This window comes from Argopecten irradians, chromosome 7 (genome assembly GCF_041381155.1).
Source record: "Argopecten irradians isolate NY chromosome 7, Ai_NY, whole genome shotgun sequence".
Classification (NCBI taxonomy): domain Eukaryota; kingdom Metazoa; phylum Mollusca; class Bivalvia; order Pectinida; family Pectinidae; genus Argopecten; species Argopecten irradians.
The window spans coordinates 38,096,941-38,117,111 of NC_091140.1; the positions used below are offsets into that span (position 1 = coordinate 38,096,941).

General features: G+C 33.8%; 1 protein-coding gene across 15 annotated transcripts in view; it reads left to right on the forward strand.

The window, feature by feature from the left end:
- LOC138328351 (heat shock 70 kDa protein 12B-like) overlaps positions 1 to 16,380 on the forward strand; it is a 31,609-nt gene extending 15,229 nt beyond the window's left edge. For 14 of the 15 annotated variants that reach the window (XM_069275126.1, XM_069275124.1, XM_069275113.1 and 11 more), the window contains 9 exons: positions 1,188 to 1,503; positions 1,982 to 2,200; positions 2,442 to 2,592; positions 3,264 to 3,908; positions 8,301 to 8,431; positions 10,737 to 10,896; positions 14,854 to 15,191; positions 15,453 to 15,516; positions 15,755 to 16,380. In XM_069275126.1, coding sequence (XP_069131227.1) covers positions 1,198 to 1,503; positions 1,982 to 2,200; positions 2,442 to 2,592; positions 3,264 to 3,908; positions 8,301 to 8,431; positions 10,737 to 10,896; positions 14,854 to 15,191; positions 15,453 to 15,482 — 1,980 coding nt within the window. In that variant the 5' untranslated portion in view covers positions 1,188 to 1,197 and the 3' untranslated portion in view covers positions 15,483 to 15,516; positions 15,755 to 16,380. The remainder of the gene's footprint in view (positions 1 to 1,187; positions 1,504 to 1,981; positions 2,201 to 2,441; positions 2,593 to 3,263; positions 3,909 to 8,300; positions 8,432 to 10,736; positions 10,897 to 14,853; positions 15,192 to 15,452; positions 15,517 to 15,754) is intronic. The other variant, XR_011209199.1, reaches the window with a different exon arrangement.
- The last annotated feature ends 3,791 nt before the right edge of the window (positions 16,381 to 20,171 follow it).

The window sequence follows — 20,171 nt, forward strand, 5'->3', positions numbered from 1 at the left end:
TTTGTGGCGGTACACCCTAGCTCTAGACTACACCTTCGATGGGATACAAGTTCTACATTAAGTGGTCCCAATTTTATGGGACATAATAGTTTTGTTTTGTTCATGCAACACACTCTCCGGTGTTTTTTTTTTCTATTTTTGCAATATAATTTATAGCATTCAGTTATTGTAGTAATACACATACTCAGGCTATCTTAATACCAGTTTAGTAACACACCTTTTGTGGCAGTACTCCTCTTTGTTCAACATTTTCTGACAACAGTTTGCTGTTTTATACATTTATATTGATTCAATTTGTGGATTATTTTCTTTGTCTGAATCAACAACTATCATTATGTGGTCAGCTTGAAATAAGTTTTAACAAAATAGTTTATATTCTCTTACCATTTTCACCAATTTAACTTACATTTCTGAAGTTTTAACTTGCTTCACTGTTTCCAGTAAGTTATAGATTTTTTTTTATTCTTTCCTACTTTGCTTTATGTTTCCCACTGGTGTTTTTTCTATAATAATTCTAACTTGTAGTCAGGTGCAAGGGTGGCGGCAGCTTCATATATCGTGTTATAGGTTATATATATATGAAGCTTTGTGGCGATTCTAAATCCGCACCTTCACTCATAGTTTTTTGTTAAAACTTATTTTATTGAAAACTTTAATTGAAAGATCATATAATAAAACTTATCGGCCATCTTTTTTCATTAAGATGTGCCAAGTATTCGCCATATCCTTGTTGCGTTAATTCCTTGAGTGAACAGAGCTTGCTGCCAGTTAGTTGTGGTAGGAAGCACAAACTAGGGATGTTAGTGCCTACTATTTGAAGAAATGGAAAAATAATTATTATTAAATGATGTAACAAAGACAATCATTTTATTTTGTAATCGGGGCATGTGCAATGGGAGAAGGGAGGGACATAAGCTTATAACCTGGCTATTTCGACAGAAATGATATTCGCGATTTCGCAGCACATTGCTATAAACACAAAAAATGGGGGAAATGGTTGAATCAATATTTTTTCATATCAATTTCACTTGGATTGAGGCAAACAAGTGTATGTTATATGCAAAATTCATGTGAAATTCACGTGAAAATGCAAATTCAAATTGTTTACGAAACAAAAAATAAAAAAAAATATTATAGACACTATCATTCAGTTAAATTATTTCAAACCCAATTCATCTTTGTTTCAGAATCGTCAGTATGGCTTCCCCAGAAAAACTTATGCTAGTTGCTGCTATTGACTTCGGGACCACGTACTCCGGGTATGCCTTCTCCTTCCGCCATGATTATGAACTTAATCCATTGAAAGTTTACTCGCACATCTGGGCAACGGGATCAGCTCTGATGTCATTGAAGACGTCCACATGTGTCCTGTTTAAACCTGACGGGGTCTTCCACTCCTTTGGATATGAGGCAGAAGACAAGTATTCTGATCTGGCCCTAGACGGGGAACAAGAGGGATGGCGATATTTTCGACGATTTAAAATGAAACTTTATGAAGAAAGAGTACGTATTAAATGATTAGTTTAACGTCCCATTATTAGTCAGTGTCCCTTTATTTAAGGACGTGTCAGATTTACATAGTAATGGAAAGCCGAAGTACCCGGTCATCTAAATCTGGCAACTAAGCCACATATGTGATTCTAATATGTGATCGAGTGGGAGATGACTTGTGGTGATATATCGGGACACTTCTGACATGTGAACGAGTGGTACATGACTTGTGGTAATGTTTCGGGACAATTCTAATATATTACCGAATGGGAGATGACTTGTGATAATCTGTCAGGACATTTCTAATTATGTGACCAAATGGGAGATGAATTGTAATAATATGTCAAGACAATTCTAACATGTGACCGAATGGATAATGTCGTGACATCTTCACCTTTAGGCCACCGTTGCCCCTAAAGGAATGCTCTACTCCATCCATTTGCTTATGTTTATTTCTGATATATAAATAACCACAATTATATATTTCTAGTGCTTAAATCGGAACTTCACCTTGGAAGATGATCAGGGCCAATCAATGCAGGCTATCAAGGTGTTCACAGCAGCCATTAAGTATCTCAAGGACCATATGATGGAGACATGTAGTAACCAGATGATAGGCATAACCCTTGCGGATATCCTCTGGGTCCTCACTGTTCCGGCAATCTGGTCTGACGCCTCAAAGCAGTTCATGCGAGAGGCTGCTGAGGCGGTAAATATTTTATGTGAAAATCTATGAACGTATGAACAATTAAAAACTACATGATGAATCCTTACATTAATAAAAAAAGATTACATGATTATTACAACGTAAGCAATTGGATTTTTTTTACGTAAATGCATGTAATGAATGTTATAGAAAGCACACATTTGTGTCAGATAGATTTCAAAATACCGATGCCTTCCTCACTTACATTTTTAGTTAATCCTGGCTGTATCGTTCCTATTTTCAGGCCGGCATTGCTGGAAATCGCCTAAAGATCGCTTTAGAACCGGAAGTTGCATCTCTTTATTGCAAGTACCTTCCTGTGGAAAGAAAAGAAGGAGAGGGCGAAATGAAGGGATTTTCGTCCGGGTCAAAGTACGTTGTTCTGGACGCTGGAGGTAGGTATAATGTGATGAACGTTACATGACTGTTTATTTCTTCTTTAACCCGCCGGCAGTTATGTGCCAATGTTGTTAATAACTATAACCCCAAACATAGTAAAATACTGACTTCCAAAGATACAAACACATTGTATAGAGTGTCACCGATATAGGTACGGTAGTTTATGACTGACTCCTTCTAAAATTTGATACTTCTAAAAATATATTTTAAATGTGACAGTTGCGACTTTTCAATAGTTACAATGGTCAAGAGTAAGTATTTTTGTAACTGAAGGTAAAACAATAAATCGCCTGCTCCTGTTTTTGATAAAGAAAAAATTCGGCGATGAAATATCTCTAAAAACTGAATTGACAGCTTTATAAAAAAAAACCGGATGTTGGTTTTAAGTACAATTTATTTGGTGTCATATCCAGTACATTTATTTGTTTTATTTAATCCTTTATTTTTTCTTAAGCTATATAAAGCATTGAAACGAAATGGAAAATTGACCTGCTGTACTGGTCTATGCTTTAGTGCCAGCAATGTGCCTCAATTAACTCTGATCTTAACTTTATCATTTGTTAACTTAGTGCTATGCTAACGATTGGTACCTCTTAACAATGTTTGTTTTAGTAACAATTCACAACTAGATGCATTTTATATTTTTTTTAAATATGCTAATTTCTAGGTGGTACGATAGACATCACGATACATCAGGTACAGCGGGATGGATCACTAAAGGAAATCCACAAGGCCAATGGTGGAGACTGGGGAGGTACCAAGGTGGACGACGTCTTCCAACTTCTCTTATCAGGAATCATTGGTAATGGCGCATTTCGCAGATTCATGGAAAACAAAGCTGATATGGTCGATTTCCTTCGCGATTTTGAAGTAAAGAAGCGAACAATAAAACCGAATGCTCCTTCTGATGACAAAAGTACATTCAAGATCCCATCTTCTATGACTGATGCATGTAAAGAAGAAAATGGTCAGGATATCGTTACGATTGTGAAATCGAAACCACAATTCAAAGGCAATATGTCGCTCGTCAGGGACAAACTAAGAGTAAGCGGAGACATAGCAAAGGAATTGTTCAAGGACCCGACAAGGCATATCGTTGACCATTTGAAGAAGCTTTTAAGAGAGCCTTCAACTAGAGGGGTGTCAAACATCCTCATGGTTGGAGGATTTTCGGAGTCTCCCGTCCTTCAGGATGAAATAAAGAAAAATTTTCCAGATCTCCGAATGATTGTGCCACAAGATGCAGGTCTGGCAGTACTTAAGGGAGCTGTTATCTACGGGTACGAACCTGGGGCGATCAAGTCAGGAGTTTGTAAGTATACTTACGGGGTAGATGTGAACGCTGATTTTGACGAGGCCTTGCATGACAGTTCTATATGTGTTAATAGATCAGATAGAAGAGTAAGATGCCTCTGCTACCCACATTTCATCAAAAAGATTCAGTTATATAAGAAAGAAATTGATAATTGATATTATCGGCCTGACCGAACACTCAATCTCTTACAAATGTATACTTTTAAGAGAACAAGAAAAGTTGAATAGTGTGTTTACAGACAAAATCACAAAATAACACTTTTGCTATACGTTTTCATGTAAACCGGATAATTGATCAATTAATCAAGTTAGAATAACTGTGCAATATTGATTGAATGACACACAATAATATTTATTGGCTAGTTTAAAATAAAACAAACATTTGATTGAAACAGCTGATTTATTTACGTTCAGCTTGCATACATATCATGAAATTGAGCAAATAAGCCAATTACCTCCCGTTACCCATCCCATATCTTTCTAAAATCTGTTTTCCATCCATTATAAGGTGGCAGAACACAGTATACTTGGAAAAATAAGAAAATAAGGCACACGATTTAGAGATCTGAATATAGTCATTAAACTGTGAAAAAATGTCTGGCCAATATTTCTCAATAATTTTGTCTGAACCCGTTCCATGGATTCTGCTTCAAGTAAAGCTAGAACTCTTGTCAATGTTGGGGGATTATTCAGTACCTGCATTTTTCCGTCGAGTTACTGTACACCTTCCATTTTACACGTTTGGACGTATTATGTTAAGATGCTTAAGGGTAAAAGGTAATATGATTAGGTCTCGAGCTAAATGGATAAGTGAAGGTGAAAAACCAACAAGATATTTTTGTGGACTGGAATCTAGAAATTTTACATGTAAAATTATTCCTAGAATAGATAAAGAAGATGGAACAGTTATAACAGAGCAGTCAGAGATTTTGAGAGAAACTGAACTTTTTTATAAAACACTATACAAAAGAAATGATGACATCCTTAATGTTGATTTAGAAGCCATTATAATGTACCCAAATTATCTCCCCTTGAATCTCCATCTTTAGAAGGACCAATTACCATAGCTGAGATGGGGAAAGCATTAAAAAATGAAAGAAAATAAAATTTCTGGTTCTGACGGATTCTCATCTGAATTTTTAAAAGTATTTTGGAAGCAACTTGGTCAATTCATAGTCAGGTCAATTAATTATGGTTACTCTATATCTGAAGTGTTTGTTACTCAAAAACAAGGAATTATAACGTGTATTCCCAAAGGAGATAAACCACGTAATCAGTTAAAAAAATGGCGCCCTATTACATTGCTTGATACTATTTACAAACTGGCATCTGGCACAATATATAGCGGAAAGATTTAAAACTGTTATCGCCAAATTAATTAGTGATAACCAAACTGGATTTATTCCAGGTAGATACATTGCCGAAAATACACTATTGATTTATGATTTAATGCAATATACTGATGAACATAATACGCCTGGTCTTCTTTTGTTACTTGACTTTGAAAAAGCGTTTAAAGTTGTATGGTCTATCACTTTTGCTCTTTTTGTCATAGTAAAAACTGTATAGTTCCTATAGACATTTTTCTCCGTCTGTCCGAGGTTTAAACTTTCTACTTTTACCACTTTTTATTAAGTTGCAGCACTGGAAGCATTTTAATTATAAAAGTGAAAAAATCTTTTTAACGTGTACACGTAAAAAATAGGCTCGAAAGATGCCGAATTATTCCGAACTCTTCCGAACATCGTCGCGACAATCTCGAAGTAACACGAGAGTTGTGAAACCAAGAAAAATGTCAACAATTTTTCGTAAACAAAACACGTGGTCGACCTCAGCAGGCTGGATCTACAAAGAAATGCTCGCACATTACAATTTTTGATACACACAATATTGAAATACGGCAATGTGTTAATTAGATGTTTCAAATATTCGCTCTTTGGACATAAACCAGCACGATTTGCTCATTTTAGCCACAAGGAAAACGTAAACAAACACTTGTGCGCTTACGCTAGTTACCTGGATCACCACGTGATTGACGAAATTCAGTCCACGTGATACGATTCGGAATAGCAATCCGACAAATCCGAAGGTACTGAATATGGCGGAGATTGAAGGCGTTTTATTTCAAAACCAGGAATATATTATCACTAGATTTCGGCTCTTTTATAGACTGACATATGGTTTTGGGAGTCTAAATCATCAAGTTGCATGTCCATATTCAGAAATCAAATCTTTAATAATGTTAAAACGACATATCGTTACAGTGAAAATTACAAGAAATACAACTTTAACTCTGTTTCTTGGAAATTTATTTCAAAAACTTGACAATATTTTTCGATATTGAGCTCGGTTGCCGACAGGGGGTAACACGGTCTCTTCATATATTTTTATATTATGTGCGGAGATTTTATCAATATATAATTAGAATAAATATTTCAGACATACGTGGTATTGTAGTTGATAACCATGAATTACTGCTCTCTCAATTTGCAGATGATACTGTATGCAGAAAAATCTCTAAATATTACTTTACTACAGCTTAATTATTTTGCCAGAGTTTCTGGACTCAAAATGAATTTCACCAAGACCCAGGTTATTTGGATAGGTAGCAAAGCGTAAAGTAATGATAAATATAGAACAGCACACAATCTCTCATGGGGAAGCGCAAAATTTAATCTTTTAGGTATAGCATAAGATGTTGATTTGCATAAAATAGTAAAATTGAATTTCGACAAGAAACTTATTAAACTGAAATCTCTCATTAACTCGTGGAACCGAAGAAATCTCACTCCAATAGGGAAAATAACTATCATAAAAACCTTACTCACTTCGTAATTCCATCACCTCTTTATAGCGCTTTCAAACCCAAATGATTCTTATATAAATAAAATTAACAATATATAATATGAATTTCTTTGGTGCGGCAAAACAGACAAAATTAGACGTGATGTTATAATTAAGTCATATAAAGAAGGTGGGCTAAAAATGATCAATTTAAAATCTTTTATAACAGGTGTCAAGGCAACAGGGGTAAGGCGGATGCATATTGCAGATAAATATATGGATAAATTTTCATTAGTGAATTATGGACTTCAAAAACTCAAAATTACTTTGAGAGAATGTACAAACTTGTTTCGGAAAGATGTTCTTGAAGCATGGTATAAAATAATAGATAGGTCTAATACTTACAATGATAAAATTTGTGGAAATCCTTTGTGGTATAATTATAACATCAAAATAAACAACAAACCTGTTTTTTACAAAGAATGGTTCAGGAAAGGAGTAATGTATATATATGATATTGTCAAAAAAGAAGTAACGTTTTATAGTTTTGAAGAATTTCCAATACAGAATCAACCATAGAATAAAATGGGAATTAAACCAGACAATAGATGTAAAATCACCTTTCTACTATTGATAATTTCTGTACATCTAATGGATTATTAAATTGACCAGGGCGAAGTAAACAGAAACTATCTTTGAAAATGTTGATTTTTGACCGTTTGACCAAAAGTTTCTCCTTGAAATTATATTTTCAAATATCTCAGTAGATAGATCACGCCTGGATTTGCTCAAATCCAAAATTTCATCACATTCGATGCGTCAGGTTCCTTATTACTCAAATCGCGGTTATAAGCGGGTAGGTAGCTAAAAGTTGTCTTGTTTACATTTTGTTCCGAAGGAACGATAACTCTAGTTATCGTAAGTAACTCTAGTTATCGTAAGTACTTTACGTAATATTAATAATACGAAGTTTTAAAGGAAGTTTCGTAGCTTAAAGTAAATAAAATTTAAGTTAGGATTTTTCATAGTTAAGAAATATTGATGAAGCTGATTTCTGATTAAAACTCAGGTTAAGTTTGCTATGATGAATATGTTATTCATGATTATATAACACCTTTCAATGTCTATTTAACAACTGGAAATTTACATATACAAAACGAAATTTATTTCTATTAAAACAGCAAAATAAATTCTTGATTAAATGTAACTTCTTTGCAATGCCAAACCGATTTCATTAATTAAGCAATTCGTTTAATTAATTCGTAAAAGTAATTATAGGGGGGGGTGTTATCGGCTTAGTAAAACTATATAAATTATAAAGTAAGTATTACAAGACTCTTTCATATGTGTCTATGAAGAATGACAACATCCCTACCGTTGGTCACAAAATGGGCATTGTCAAGATCGTCGTGATCCCGATGGTGGAATATCCATATTCATATATAAAAGTATGCAAGAGTTTTTCCTCTAATAATGACGTAATGGTTTTGCAAGAAAATGCCCCGCCATTACGAAATTTGCAATAAGTCAGTTTTTACAAGCTTTGATCATTGATGATACATTTACGATTTAGATGTTATTAAGGGATTCATTTCAAATTGAACAGATTCCTCGAAAGTGAGTAATAGCAGTAGATTGCAGAAAACTTCACCTGCTGCTCCCCTACCTACAGAAAAACCGAAAACTGAACAAATCATGCTGAGTTACAACTGGACACAACAAAAGATGGTACTGAAGGTAGGAATCGGGTGGTATTTTCCATTTTGTAATACAATATGCAATATCTTTATAATATTCTGCGTTTTTTCCCTCTCATCTGGCGTGATTTATTCGGTAGGTTGATTAGCATACAAAGCTTATACTCTATACTCCCGAAGCGTCCGCTTTAGCTTTCTTGTTGATGAGCAACGCCTAATCATAGTCAAGGTAGGTCCATTCTCTTGAAAATGGCAGCGATTCAAGACGATAAGCAGGCATCCTCGATGTTCCTGTGGTTACTATCCCTGGCGTAACATATACCCCGGACTATTTCAAAATTGGAAACAAGAGAAAACAGGCAATTTCATAATTTTATGTACATCAAATGAAATGTACACTGTGTTACTTTGAAGTTGGGCGTCGCTCTTTTTGTAATCTTCAAAGGAAGTGTCTGAAGGGCTGCGATTGGTCATTTTTTTCTCCTGAACTGCCTTCAGTTTAACTATGAGAAATTTCATAGCTCTATAAGTGCTAGTAACCCTTAGAGTATCGAGGATGATAAACAGGAAGCTACGGAGGTCGTTTAGAATTCCAAAATAGTTTCCGTTACACCGCGACATTCCACGAGATTATCAAAAGATGTAAGCTTACAAAATTGTGAAAAATCTTATTGAATCCTCATGTTTTTATATGATATTTGACAATTATATTACCTTGTGTATCTCATGTAAATAGTGTGACACTGACATGGGTTTTCATTTCATTTTTCCTCATTTATTGATTGTCTAGGGGCGAACATATGCCAAAACATTATTTTTAAGTAACGATACGGTCCAGGATAATAAAAAAGAAGTTTTTTTGTAAATATGCACATATATAATTCAAGCTCAAATATATCTAGACGTAGTTCGAGGACCCCAATTTTTCCATTAGATATTACTATGGAACTACCTTTAATCAGTTTTTTATTATTGTTAAGAAATTACTTATCGATATACACGTAATGTATTCCATTTCATTTCAACAAATTTTATTGCAAAAAAATATGCAAATGGATTTGGCAACAGGCAAAGCCTATATTAGCCATCTCCAAACAAATCCAGTATAGTACAATTATCAACAAAATATTTTAACATTTAACATTACATTATAAATGAATATTATTATTAGTGTATCTCCCCAACCTATCATAGTAGAAAAATCTAAAAAAAAATCTTTTAGTTTCAGATATATATTCTGATATGCATTGCAATAAATATGTATTTTTTTTCTTCATCACAATTGTCACAACCATGCAGTAGATTTTTTGTGTTAAAATGCGAGTGGGGGGATATTAGAATTATGTATGTTGGTTCTGAGTGATGATCTTTGTTCATTAAATAAAGGACATATGAAAAGATAGTATTCGGCTGTTTCATTACCAAGGCAACAAGAACAAATTGGAGAATCTCTCAGAAGATCGCGAAATAGGTCAGAATTAAGATTGCTAGAGGAATTTCTGAGCTGGCACAGAGTAATATTTATAATTCGAGAACCTTTGTTTATAAAGGTATTTGTTATATCAGGTTCCATTTTATTAATGTTAAAAAGGAGTGTTTTAAATTGTGCAACAGTATTAACATTCGATAAGTCAAAGTTTAAAGCGAAAGAATTAAATTCTCTAAAGGTACTTGGAAAAAACTAGTATAGTAACTTGCAGTTCTGCACATAGGAATATAAAAATATCTTGTCATCCTTAGTGGATATCTCTCATTTTCAGGCTGATATAAAAATGGTTGTACAGTTTCAATCAAATGCTGTGGAGCAAATCCACGGAGTATCTTAAACATAAGAATAAGTTTGTGTTTTTGACGCCGATCAGAGAGAGATTCCCAAGCTAGTTCTTTATAAAGTATATCATGGGAGGTACCTCTGCGCAATCCCGTTATAATCCTAGCGGCTTCTAAGTGGACAGACTCTAACAGAAGTTTACATTGTTCAGTACAGTTATCCCATAAAACATCAGCATATTCTAAAATAGGTAAAATATTTTATAAATGTTTAAAAGAGTTTTACGTGACACTCTTTTTTTTAATGTTTTTAAAATATTTATCCTTTTAAATGCTTTCTGGTATACATAATCTATGTGATGAGTCCATTTACAATCGTCAGAAAGTAAAACTCCTAAATGTCTATGTGTGCTAGCTGTATGAACCGTGTTATTGTCAAAGTATGTATCGTGATGAATGACGTTTCGTTTCCTTGAAAATATTAATGATTCAGTTTTAGTGGGGTTAACTTTATGTCCCATTCCATATATTTCTTTCATAGGTATGCATTCTATAATTAGAAAATATCACTGCAGATTTATGACAAGCTGACAACACGTGGTTTTCGAGTATGGATGGATGTTTATAACATGAAGGGTAACCTCCTTGATGCAGTGTCTCAAGCTATCCATGAGTCAAAGGTTGTCATCATATGTGTCTCGGAGCAATACGGCGAAAGTAAAAATTGTCGAACAGGTCAGTGTGAACGGTACATATCATATTTTTGTATAACATAAAACATTTTACATATAAATAACTTGTCATCATTTTTTATTTTTTTTTGGGGGGGGAGGGGGGGAGGGGGCAGTGGCCGAGTGGTTAAGATGTTCCGATATAACCACAAGCCCTTCACCTCTTTGATGCAGTTGTCATTATATTGCAACTGGTAATGGTTTGGTGGTTTTTTTTGTCGAAATTGATACTCAGTCCTAACATAATGTAGTTTTCTTCCAGAATATAATTTGGGGCTAAGTTTAATAGACTTAATTCTAATTTTTTGCCATAGTGTTTCATTTTTTGAATATTTTTCAATATGACTATTCCTTGTAAAAGTTTGCATTGAAAATATTTGGTTGTTTGCTAAATAAGTTCCCGATTGATAACCTCGTTATTAAAGTAGTGTTCCCATTTATTCATTTGTTTAGTTTTCAGATTATTTTTATATAAAATGTGTTTAAAAGCTTTTAAGATCCTAAGTGTTTTATGTCATCTTAGATCAATTGGACAACATCTCGGAAAATTCCCGGAAATCTTCGGAGATTCCGAAGGTGTTTCGATCGGTATTTCAGATCATTGCGTTCAGAATATGAAAAAAAACGGATTTCTTTTTTAAAGATCCATTATGGTTTTTTTTTGGAAAAAGTGATCATCATAAATTCAGCTGAATTATAGAGCATATACCCTTATGAAAATATTCATGAAAAATGCCCAACGTTTCCTTGTTTTTCAATAACAACAGAAAACCTCTCGTATAAGAGGGGTTATTCCGACTCATTGCTACAGAGCATAAACATATCGAGTTCGCAGGCAGGAAAAGTGGAATTTCCCCCAAAAAAATTTGTAATGACATACACATGTATAGGACAGATTCCGAATAAGCCTTAAACTCACTGAATACGTGTAAAATAACACAAAGTCGTTGGAACATTGTAAGAACGAGTCAAACTTTGTTAACTACGATCAATTTTAAAAGTTTCCCCGTGGTGACTCGACAAAACGTATGAAATCACGTCAGGTGTAGTTTGCACGGAAGGTCGAAGAACAGATAAGTACAGCGGGATATTAATCGGAGCTATATATTCGGTCATCCTGACTATCGTAGTTACTCAACTTAGCAACAAATACCGTTTTAAATTTGATGACGAACACGTAAAAGTAGACTTATTTATGAAAATATATACATTGAACGGTGTTTTGAATGCGCTAAATATGGTATAAACGCAATGGAATGCAGACATATTCTTAAAGGATTTGTGCAGTCAAAAATGATAATTTCAGTTTATGCTGGAAATGGCTTTATTAGATCGTGTAGAAACCTCTCCGTGCAGCGCGCGACCGGAATAACCTGTAAACCGCCGATATCGAGGTCAAATACTCTGACCACCCGATTATGCATATTTTCTAGCTCTAAACCGTGTGACGTCATAATAGTTCGTGGCTTATAGCTGTATATAAATGATGTGCTATCACTTACATCGACGGTCACAGGAAAAGCCGATCAAAGTTTCTTTTATGATTACTTTTGAGTGAAGTTAATCGTACAATAACTTTGGCTCGAATATAAATAACAAAAAGAGAGAAATTCGATGTTTCAAATACTCTAATTTATGCTCTAATAGCAGGTATCTTCGTGTAATTATGAAAGAAAATCCACACAGAAATAAAAGTTTCAGATTTTTTGTCAAGGAGTTCAGCAACGAATAAGCTTTAATTAGATAGCATTTTCCTGTAGTCTGTATCTTTGATACATTGTGAATTGCAAAGTTTGTGACTGTAAAATGAAATTTTACGTAACAATTTAAGAAATCCTTGATTAAAGCATCAAGGATATGATGCTTGACATACGTACACACCGATGATTGATCATTACAAACATTGTGTTGTGTGTTGCTAACCGAATAAATCGAGATCGTTTATTACAATGCCGTAAAACGTTTCAACATGTGGTAGAAAAAATTATTTTTGATATTATAAAAGATCAAATAATTGAGATAATAAGCAAAACAAACTACAATAAAATGTATTTTTTCACACCGTGCGGTCGCTTTCAATTTTTAATCGATATACGAGTAGATACAGCGATATTATAGCTATATAACTAGCCATTTAGTAAGTTTGATAGTTATGTAATACCTTGTACAGTAATGGTTTTGGTGATGTTTGGGTAAACCAGCATAAAGTTCTTCCTTCAAATATTTTACCAATAATCAAACAAAGAATTTATGATATAGCTTTTCAAGAGTTGTCATCTATATTAGAAAACTCTTCTAAGTGCTATTTATATCGTCACCTGGTGAATCAAGTTGTTTTACAAACTTATTTGACAAAGTTTATTCCAAACAAAAATCGTATTGTTTTGACAAAAATAAGGTTATCGGCACATAACTTGTGCATTGAATCTGGATGTTTTTTTGAGTATTACAAATATAAAAGAATTAAATCTACTTAGTAAATATATTTATAATGGAACTCTTTTGAGAAAGTCATTAATGTAATGCTTTGTCCATTCTCCACTTATCCTGTATGTATGCTAATTGAATTTTGATATTATTCCTTGTAAAAAGCAAATAAGTTGAAAAACTTAATGCAAATAAAGAATTTGAATTTGACCAGGATGTTATTTACCTGTACACAACGCCATTGATCGAACTCACCTGTATTTTTGAAGTGGTGTAAATGGAATGTTTTGAAATCGAAAATATCTACATCATAAAGCTAGAATAACCATTTACTCGAAAAACTCAAATTGTGGATCTAACGTATACGTATATATGCTGTATACATGTATAGTACTAGGCTTACCTTGTGTAGCCGCGGACTGCTCTGACATCACAAGACCACGTGACCACCTAGCTCATTATCTCTGAACCGTAGTCGACACTACCCGTAAATCACGACCAAAACCAACCGATAGCGCTAAAAGCTAGGCGATTCGTTGGGTGGGACTTAATTTTTCATTAATCCAAAAAAATTGGCTGCACAATTCCTTTAAGGTAGTATGAACGCAATCGCATACATACATTCATGTACAGAACTTAATGCGTCTAACATTCCCTCAAACGCGTTCTAGATTCTGTTGCGTTTCTTTCGTTTAGTTTCGTTTGCGTTTGTTTCGTCGAGCGTTTTTCGTTTGCGTTTCGCGTTTTCGTTCTTTTGCGTTTTGATTCGTTTGGGCTTTCGTTCGTTTGCGTTTGCGTGCGTTTGCGTGCGTTTGCGTTCCAATTCGTTTACCGGTTGTTATTCATTGATATTTGATTAGGAATGGTTGACTGCGCATGTGTTGGCTAAACTAAAAGTGGATTCAATTGACGGTGTTGGCCGATACATTTACGTGTTCTAGACAATGTAGCAAACATACACAAATTAATTTTTTTTAAATCGTGGGGCTCGATAAAGTGGACTGAAGGATTACAGACAGGTGTGAACTAACACCAAAGGACGTCGTACTGCTTGTCATAATAACTCACTGGTGCATATATTATTAAAAAATTATATCCGATTGAACATCACTGTTAGCATTGGATCACATTATTTTCTATTGATACACGGTATTCTAATAGTAAAATAACACAGTTAATAATATCTCAATCATCGCTTAATACAATTTTTAAAACTTTTTTACATATGTTATGTAAAATTAAAAACGTACCGAAGTCAATAGATATTAATTCATAATTGACGTATATACATTCAACTTTATTTCTGTATTTACACGGGAGTGTGTATGTATGTGTGTGTGTGGGGGGGGGGAGGGGGGGGGGGTTGGGGGGTTGGAGAGAGGTAGGGTGCTGTGTTGTCCGTGAATTATAATATATCTGTATCGAATAGCGTTCATACCACCTTTAACGCAATCAAAACACTGTTCATTATATATAGATATGAATGCAATTTCAAAATTACTTAAGTCATTCAAAGCTATTTTGCATTTAACAGAGGCAGAGTTCGCACGCAAGAAGAACAAGATCATCATTCCGTTTATGATGCAAAGAGGTCCGGACATACCGGGCTGGTTGGATATGATTCTTGGGGAAGAGCTGTTTTACAAATTTTATGATTTTGGATTGGATGACCAGCCAGCATTCGAAAAACGTATGAAGGAGGTTATCAAGGCGATATCCAACCACATAGAACCTGGTCCACCGAATGCGTTACCCGCAGTGACAGCCCCACCTGTAGAGAGAAAAACTGACAGATTAGGAACGACGACCTCAAAACCATCAACAGAACAAGGTACTGCTACAAAACAGCCAAAAGAGACGAAATCTAAACAGGTAAACATTAGCGTCTACCTATTATTTAAACAAACTTCTACCACAATAGGCGCAAAATGAGCAAAAACCCATATAAAGGCCTCTGCGATTGCATTTTCAATTCACATGATTAATTAATATCTGTTCTCTTCTTGTTGAAGCCCACCGATTACACTACGACACGCTACGCTATAGTGTATGATAAGTAAAGCATAGAAGATGCTGGTCTCATAATATAAGACTATATGGGTTGTTTTAAAGACTTTATATTATTTTATACAGATACGCATGGGTGAACTAAATCACATGTGAACAGCTACAATTCCTTGTCAAGATATCTGTAAAGGTAGGTAATACTTAAGTGATGTTAATCAGTCCATATCAAACGAAAATTGTACTAAAGTTGAATTTTACATTGTCATCATACAATGTAAATTTCTTTAGTACCTCTTTTATCATATCTTTGTTTCGATTGCACTTTTTGGGGATATCATCGATTTGTATCAAACAGAATATTGACAAAAAAATAAAACTTGTTCAGTTTTTCAAAATATGTTCTAAAGACCCCGGACTTGTTTTTATAGAACACCAAAAGAGGAAGTTGGACTGAAAGGTCTGGAACAATTGATGAGGGTCAGCAACGCAATAGAAAAACTGGCTGAGTAGCTTTGTGATTCAAGGAGAGAGTGACAAAATCAGTTTAGCCAGTGGTGATATCAACTATGAAAGTCAGAAATGGGGATCTAATACTATCAAATAGAACCTGGCACTACGTTTGACACCATGATCATGTCCTATACCATGCATAATGCAATTAACACCGCCTGTTCTTTTTATCAAGCCCTTGGTGTTTAACTAAAGGGTGTTTTTTTCTGTGTGTCGGTTATTTCATTATTGAACATTTTCATGCCTCAGTTCATCAGCGATATTCATTGGTACATCATCCACCTCCGGAATACGTTATAATAGAACGGAAGAATAACGTATTATTTAACAGTGTTGTGATGAATTTGACCACCCATGCATAGGGAAACCATGAGTACCGAGAACATATATTTATACCTTTATATTGTATTTTATATTATTTTTCAATTCTAGTTTTGTATTAATATATTCACATTATTATTTCTTTATTCGAGAATTTGCAAATTAATCATTCGCAAAAGTTTTAGTATGAGTTTGTAATTTTGTAATAAAAAAACTAATGGAACGGAAATTTATATTTTTAATTGTATTTTATTTTTTTCAATTCTAGTTTTGTATTAATTATTTGTACTTTATCATTATTTCTTTATTTGAATATTTGCAAATTAATTACCGCAATAGTTTTAGCATGAGTTTGTTACTTTATAATAAAAAAAACTAAAAGAACCTGAAAGTGTAGAATATATTCGATTACGCTTTATCTTTCTGTTTCATGCTTATTAATTTTTTGGTAAATATGGTTTAGTGCTCACCTTTAATCAGTTAGTTAACGAGAACAATCGAATTACCTTCATATTTGGATAGAGATGTACCCGGAAATTAAGGGAGGTTCATACAAACTTTCCTAAAATATTAATTGGATGTTCAGTATTATATGCAATTCGGGAAAAGCTGAATATAGGAAGTGGTTAGAGTTTGTCCCTGTTGAATCATATGGTTAAACCGGCCTAGCCCGAGATTCATAGTCTATATAGTCTTTAAACTAGACTTAAATACTTAGTCTGGTACATGTATTGTGATGTAAGAGATTTTCTATGTGGTTCAAATAGAAAAGTATAAAATAAGTATACTCTTAAATCTTTCTATGTCAAATTACGATTATTGTATTACATTATGATTATCACGTTTAATTGTTGAATCAAATTATAATTCCATTTATTATGACTATTACTTTATGGTTTGTTTATACTTTTATTACATTAAATAATGATTATAAATTTCAATAGAAGACAATCACCTATGCATCAGACTTTTTGTGCTGTTACATTGAATTCGTGATAATCATGACACCGATAGTCCTGAAAAAGTCACAATCCGGTCATACATACACTGTACTAGATTTGATTATTGAATCGGGCAGTTCGGAAAATTAGCATTCCGGACGGTTTGAACATTGGGACACAATCCTCGACACGGATTATCGAGGGCGTTTGTTTTTCTCGGATCAAAGTTGTAATTACTCTGTGACTACTAAATAATTTTGCTATACGTGTGTGCCAACCTGTGATTCAATGTATTTAACATAGATATTTATGTATTACATTTTGTATGTGAAAGTAATGCAATAGATGCTTAAAAGACGAATGTCAAAATGTACACATCTGGTGATATAAAATGTGTTTTTTATAGTTGCTATTAAATGTTAAAGCCACATTATGTTTTTTGTAATATTGTTTTTGTTTTAAAAAAACACATCGTGTATACTGATAAAAGGACACATGTACAAACGCTTTTAGGTCCTAAAAAGTTAGACAGGAAAATACCAGGAAGAAATGTACATAATATGTGCCCAAAATTTTTAATTTGATGCTAATGAATAACCGGCGAATGACCTTACCTTTAATATATAGGGTTTTTATTACCTCCTGTAGTCTTAAAACCATATCTTCTGTATTTGAGTACACAGTTATCTGCCCTTGCCGGTAGGTATTTATTGTGACGATTGCGAGCGTAACGGCATACGTTTTTAGAGAAAATGATGTGAATTTCGTTTAAAAAATAATGCTGTTACAACAAATACTAAATCGGATTACCTCAGAGAAATTTCCGGCAATCTCCGGTGATATATTTCCGATGATTGCCGGATAATACACTGAGATGTCGCGATTGAATAGATACCTACCCGATAGGGAGATAACTCAGTAATATGCAAGGACGGAAAAGCAGATAAACAAACATCAAACATCCATATAACTAAAACTGCCTCATACATTTATTTTTCTTCATCCAGTTGACATCATATGATGAGTACATTCACATTCATTAAATGTAATATATTTAACCGAGCGAAAAATATGGCACCACCGTCTGCACCCTCTCAGTGAATTCGATTATATTGTATTTTAGCTCTATAAAAAAGGTCTGGAACTTTACAATATAAGAAAAGCTTCCGTATTTCTTTCAGGTCCAACACTCTTTAATGATGAATTAACCACCAAAGTCAAATGTCATAGTATATAATCTTGATCATAAGAATATACATTCTTTTTTATCAGTCTGTATGACTGTATGACAGAGGTAGTACCCAATGACAACTGCACTTGGAGCTTGTCTACAGCTGTAGTGTGTATTTATTGCCGAGAACGGGGTAATCCTCAGCAATAGGATCAACATGGTTTTTTTTTTCTTTTCCTTCAGAATCAGTTATAATATGTGCATTCAGGTCTGAGACAATTTTATCAATTTTGTTGACAAATCCCCTCTAAAAATTGTGAATCATTTTTTCCGATATACTTAGCCAACAGCTTACCTAACATACCTTTAATTTGTAATATAATGTAAATGCATAATAATTTGTCATATTAGAAAGATATACCATTATAAAATTGTATATGGCAAAGTGATCTCTCACCTCCTTCACCCCCTCCCCTCCTCATTTAACTTTAAATCCTATATCCTTTCTTTATTTACGCCTTAAATGTATAATATTTGTTATCCATCAGAATGAAAGATTTATAGAAGATAACTTTGAAAGTCCCTGGGAAATTAGAATGATAGATTGGTATGAATGTGTGTGTGTTTGTTGATGTTTTGTCTAAATATAATGTATGTTTTGATAATCTTTTAAGTAAACCGTTGTAAACTTTCGCAAGAGGAAGAAATTCTTTTGATTTCGAGAAATATGAAATTGACATATTGGTTGCAGCATAAAGTTAATTACATGGAACCATACTCCTCTAGAGAATAAATACAATAAAAAGTATTTTAGTTTTTCGAAATGATCGAATAAAGATTTTAGGTTAAAACCATGCAATATAAATTAACATTTTGTTCGACAAAGAAAAGGTAAGTTGGAAAAATGATAAAAAAACTAAATATGATTTTCTCTTTTGTAAAAGTTTGACTATAATCTCGTTAAAACTTTTATTATTTCATGTGTTTGTTTCATTAAAAAAGAAACCATAGAGAAGAGGGAGGTTTAGAAGATACACTTAGCAGGGAATCGCAGTACTTGTGTGATTAAAATTGGTAAACAAAGGTATAGATCACTTATGGACTCTGGAGCGGAGGTGTCGTTAATACATAGGCGTGTGCTGAATTGTTTACAACCATCTCCTTGTATGAAACATCCAAAAGTCCAGTTACAATCAGTAAATGGTGGGCATTATCAGTTGAGGGTTGTGTTAACATTACTTTTAAGTTAGGGAACACAACAGTCACTCCATTGTTCTATGTAATCATGGCCATGAATAGAAACTTTATCAGAGGTCGAGAATGGTTGACAAAGAATGGAGTAAGGTTGTATTTTGGTTTTGGATCTCTCAAAATTGCTAATCAATATATATACCCTTAGAAGAAGACATTCACATTTCATCCCTAGTCCACTTATGGAAAAGAGTCGTTCTCAAACCACAGACAGCAACTCTGTGTGTCGGTAGGTTAGGACCAGCAAACCCTAGAACTAAGAGAAATCCTGCAGATTAAACCTGTGGATTCAGGGTATTTTAGCACATAGCCAGGCCTCATGGTAAGCCATGTTGTCACCAAAGTATCTTATAATGGACATATGCCAGTCTTGATTTCATTTCATTTTATCAAATTTTATTGACAAAGATTGTACATGTCAACTGGATTAAACAACAGGCAAAGCCTATATAAGTTCTCTCCAAAAGTGGCAAAAGTGAGAAGAAAAACAATGAAACAAATAAGACATAAATATGGAATTAAAAATTCATAACATGGGTAAGGGGAAATAACTCATATGGGAATACCTCACACACCTTATAAACACTACATTCACACCTACATTTGTAGATGTACAAAAAAGTTAGATTATAATAGTACCTAAATATTAAA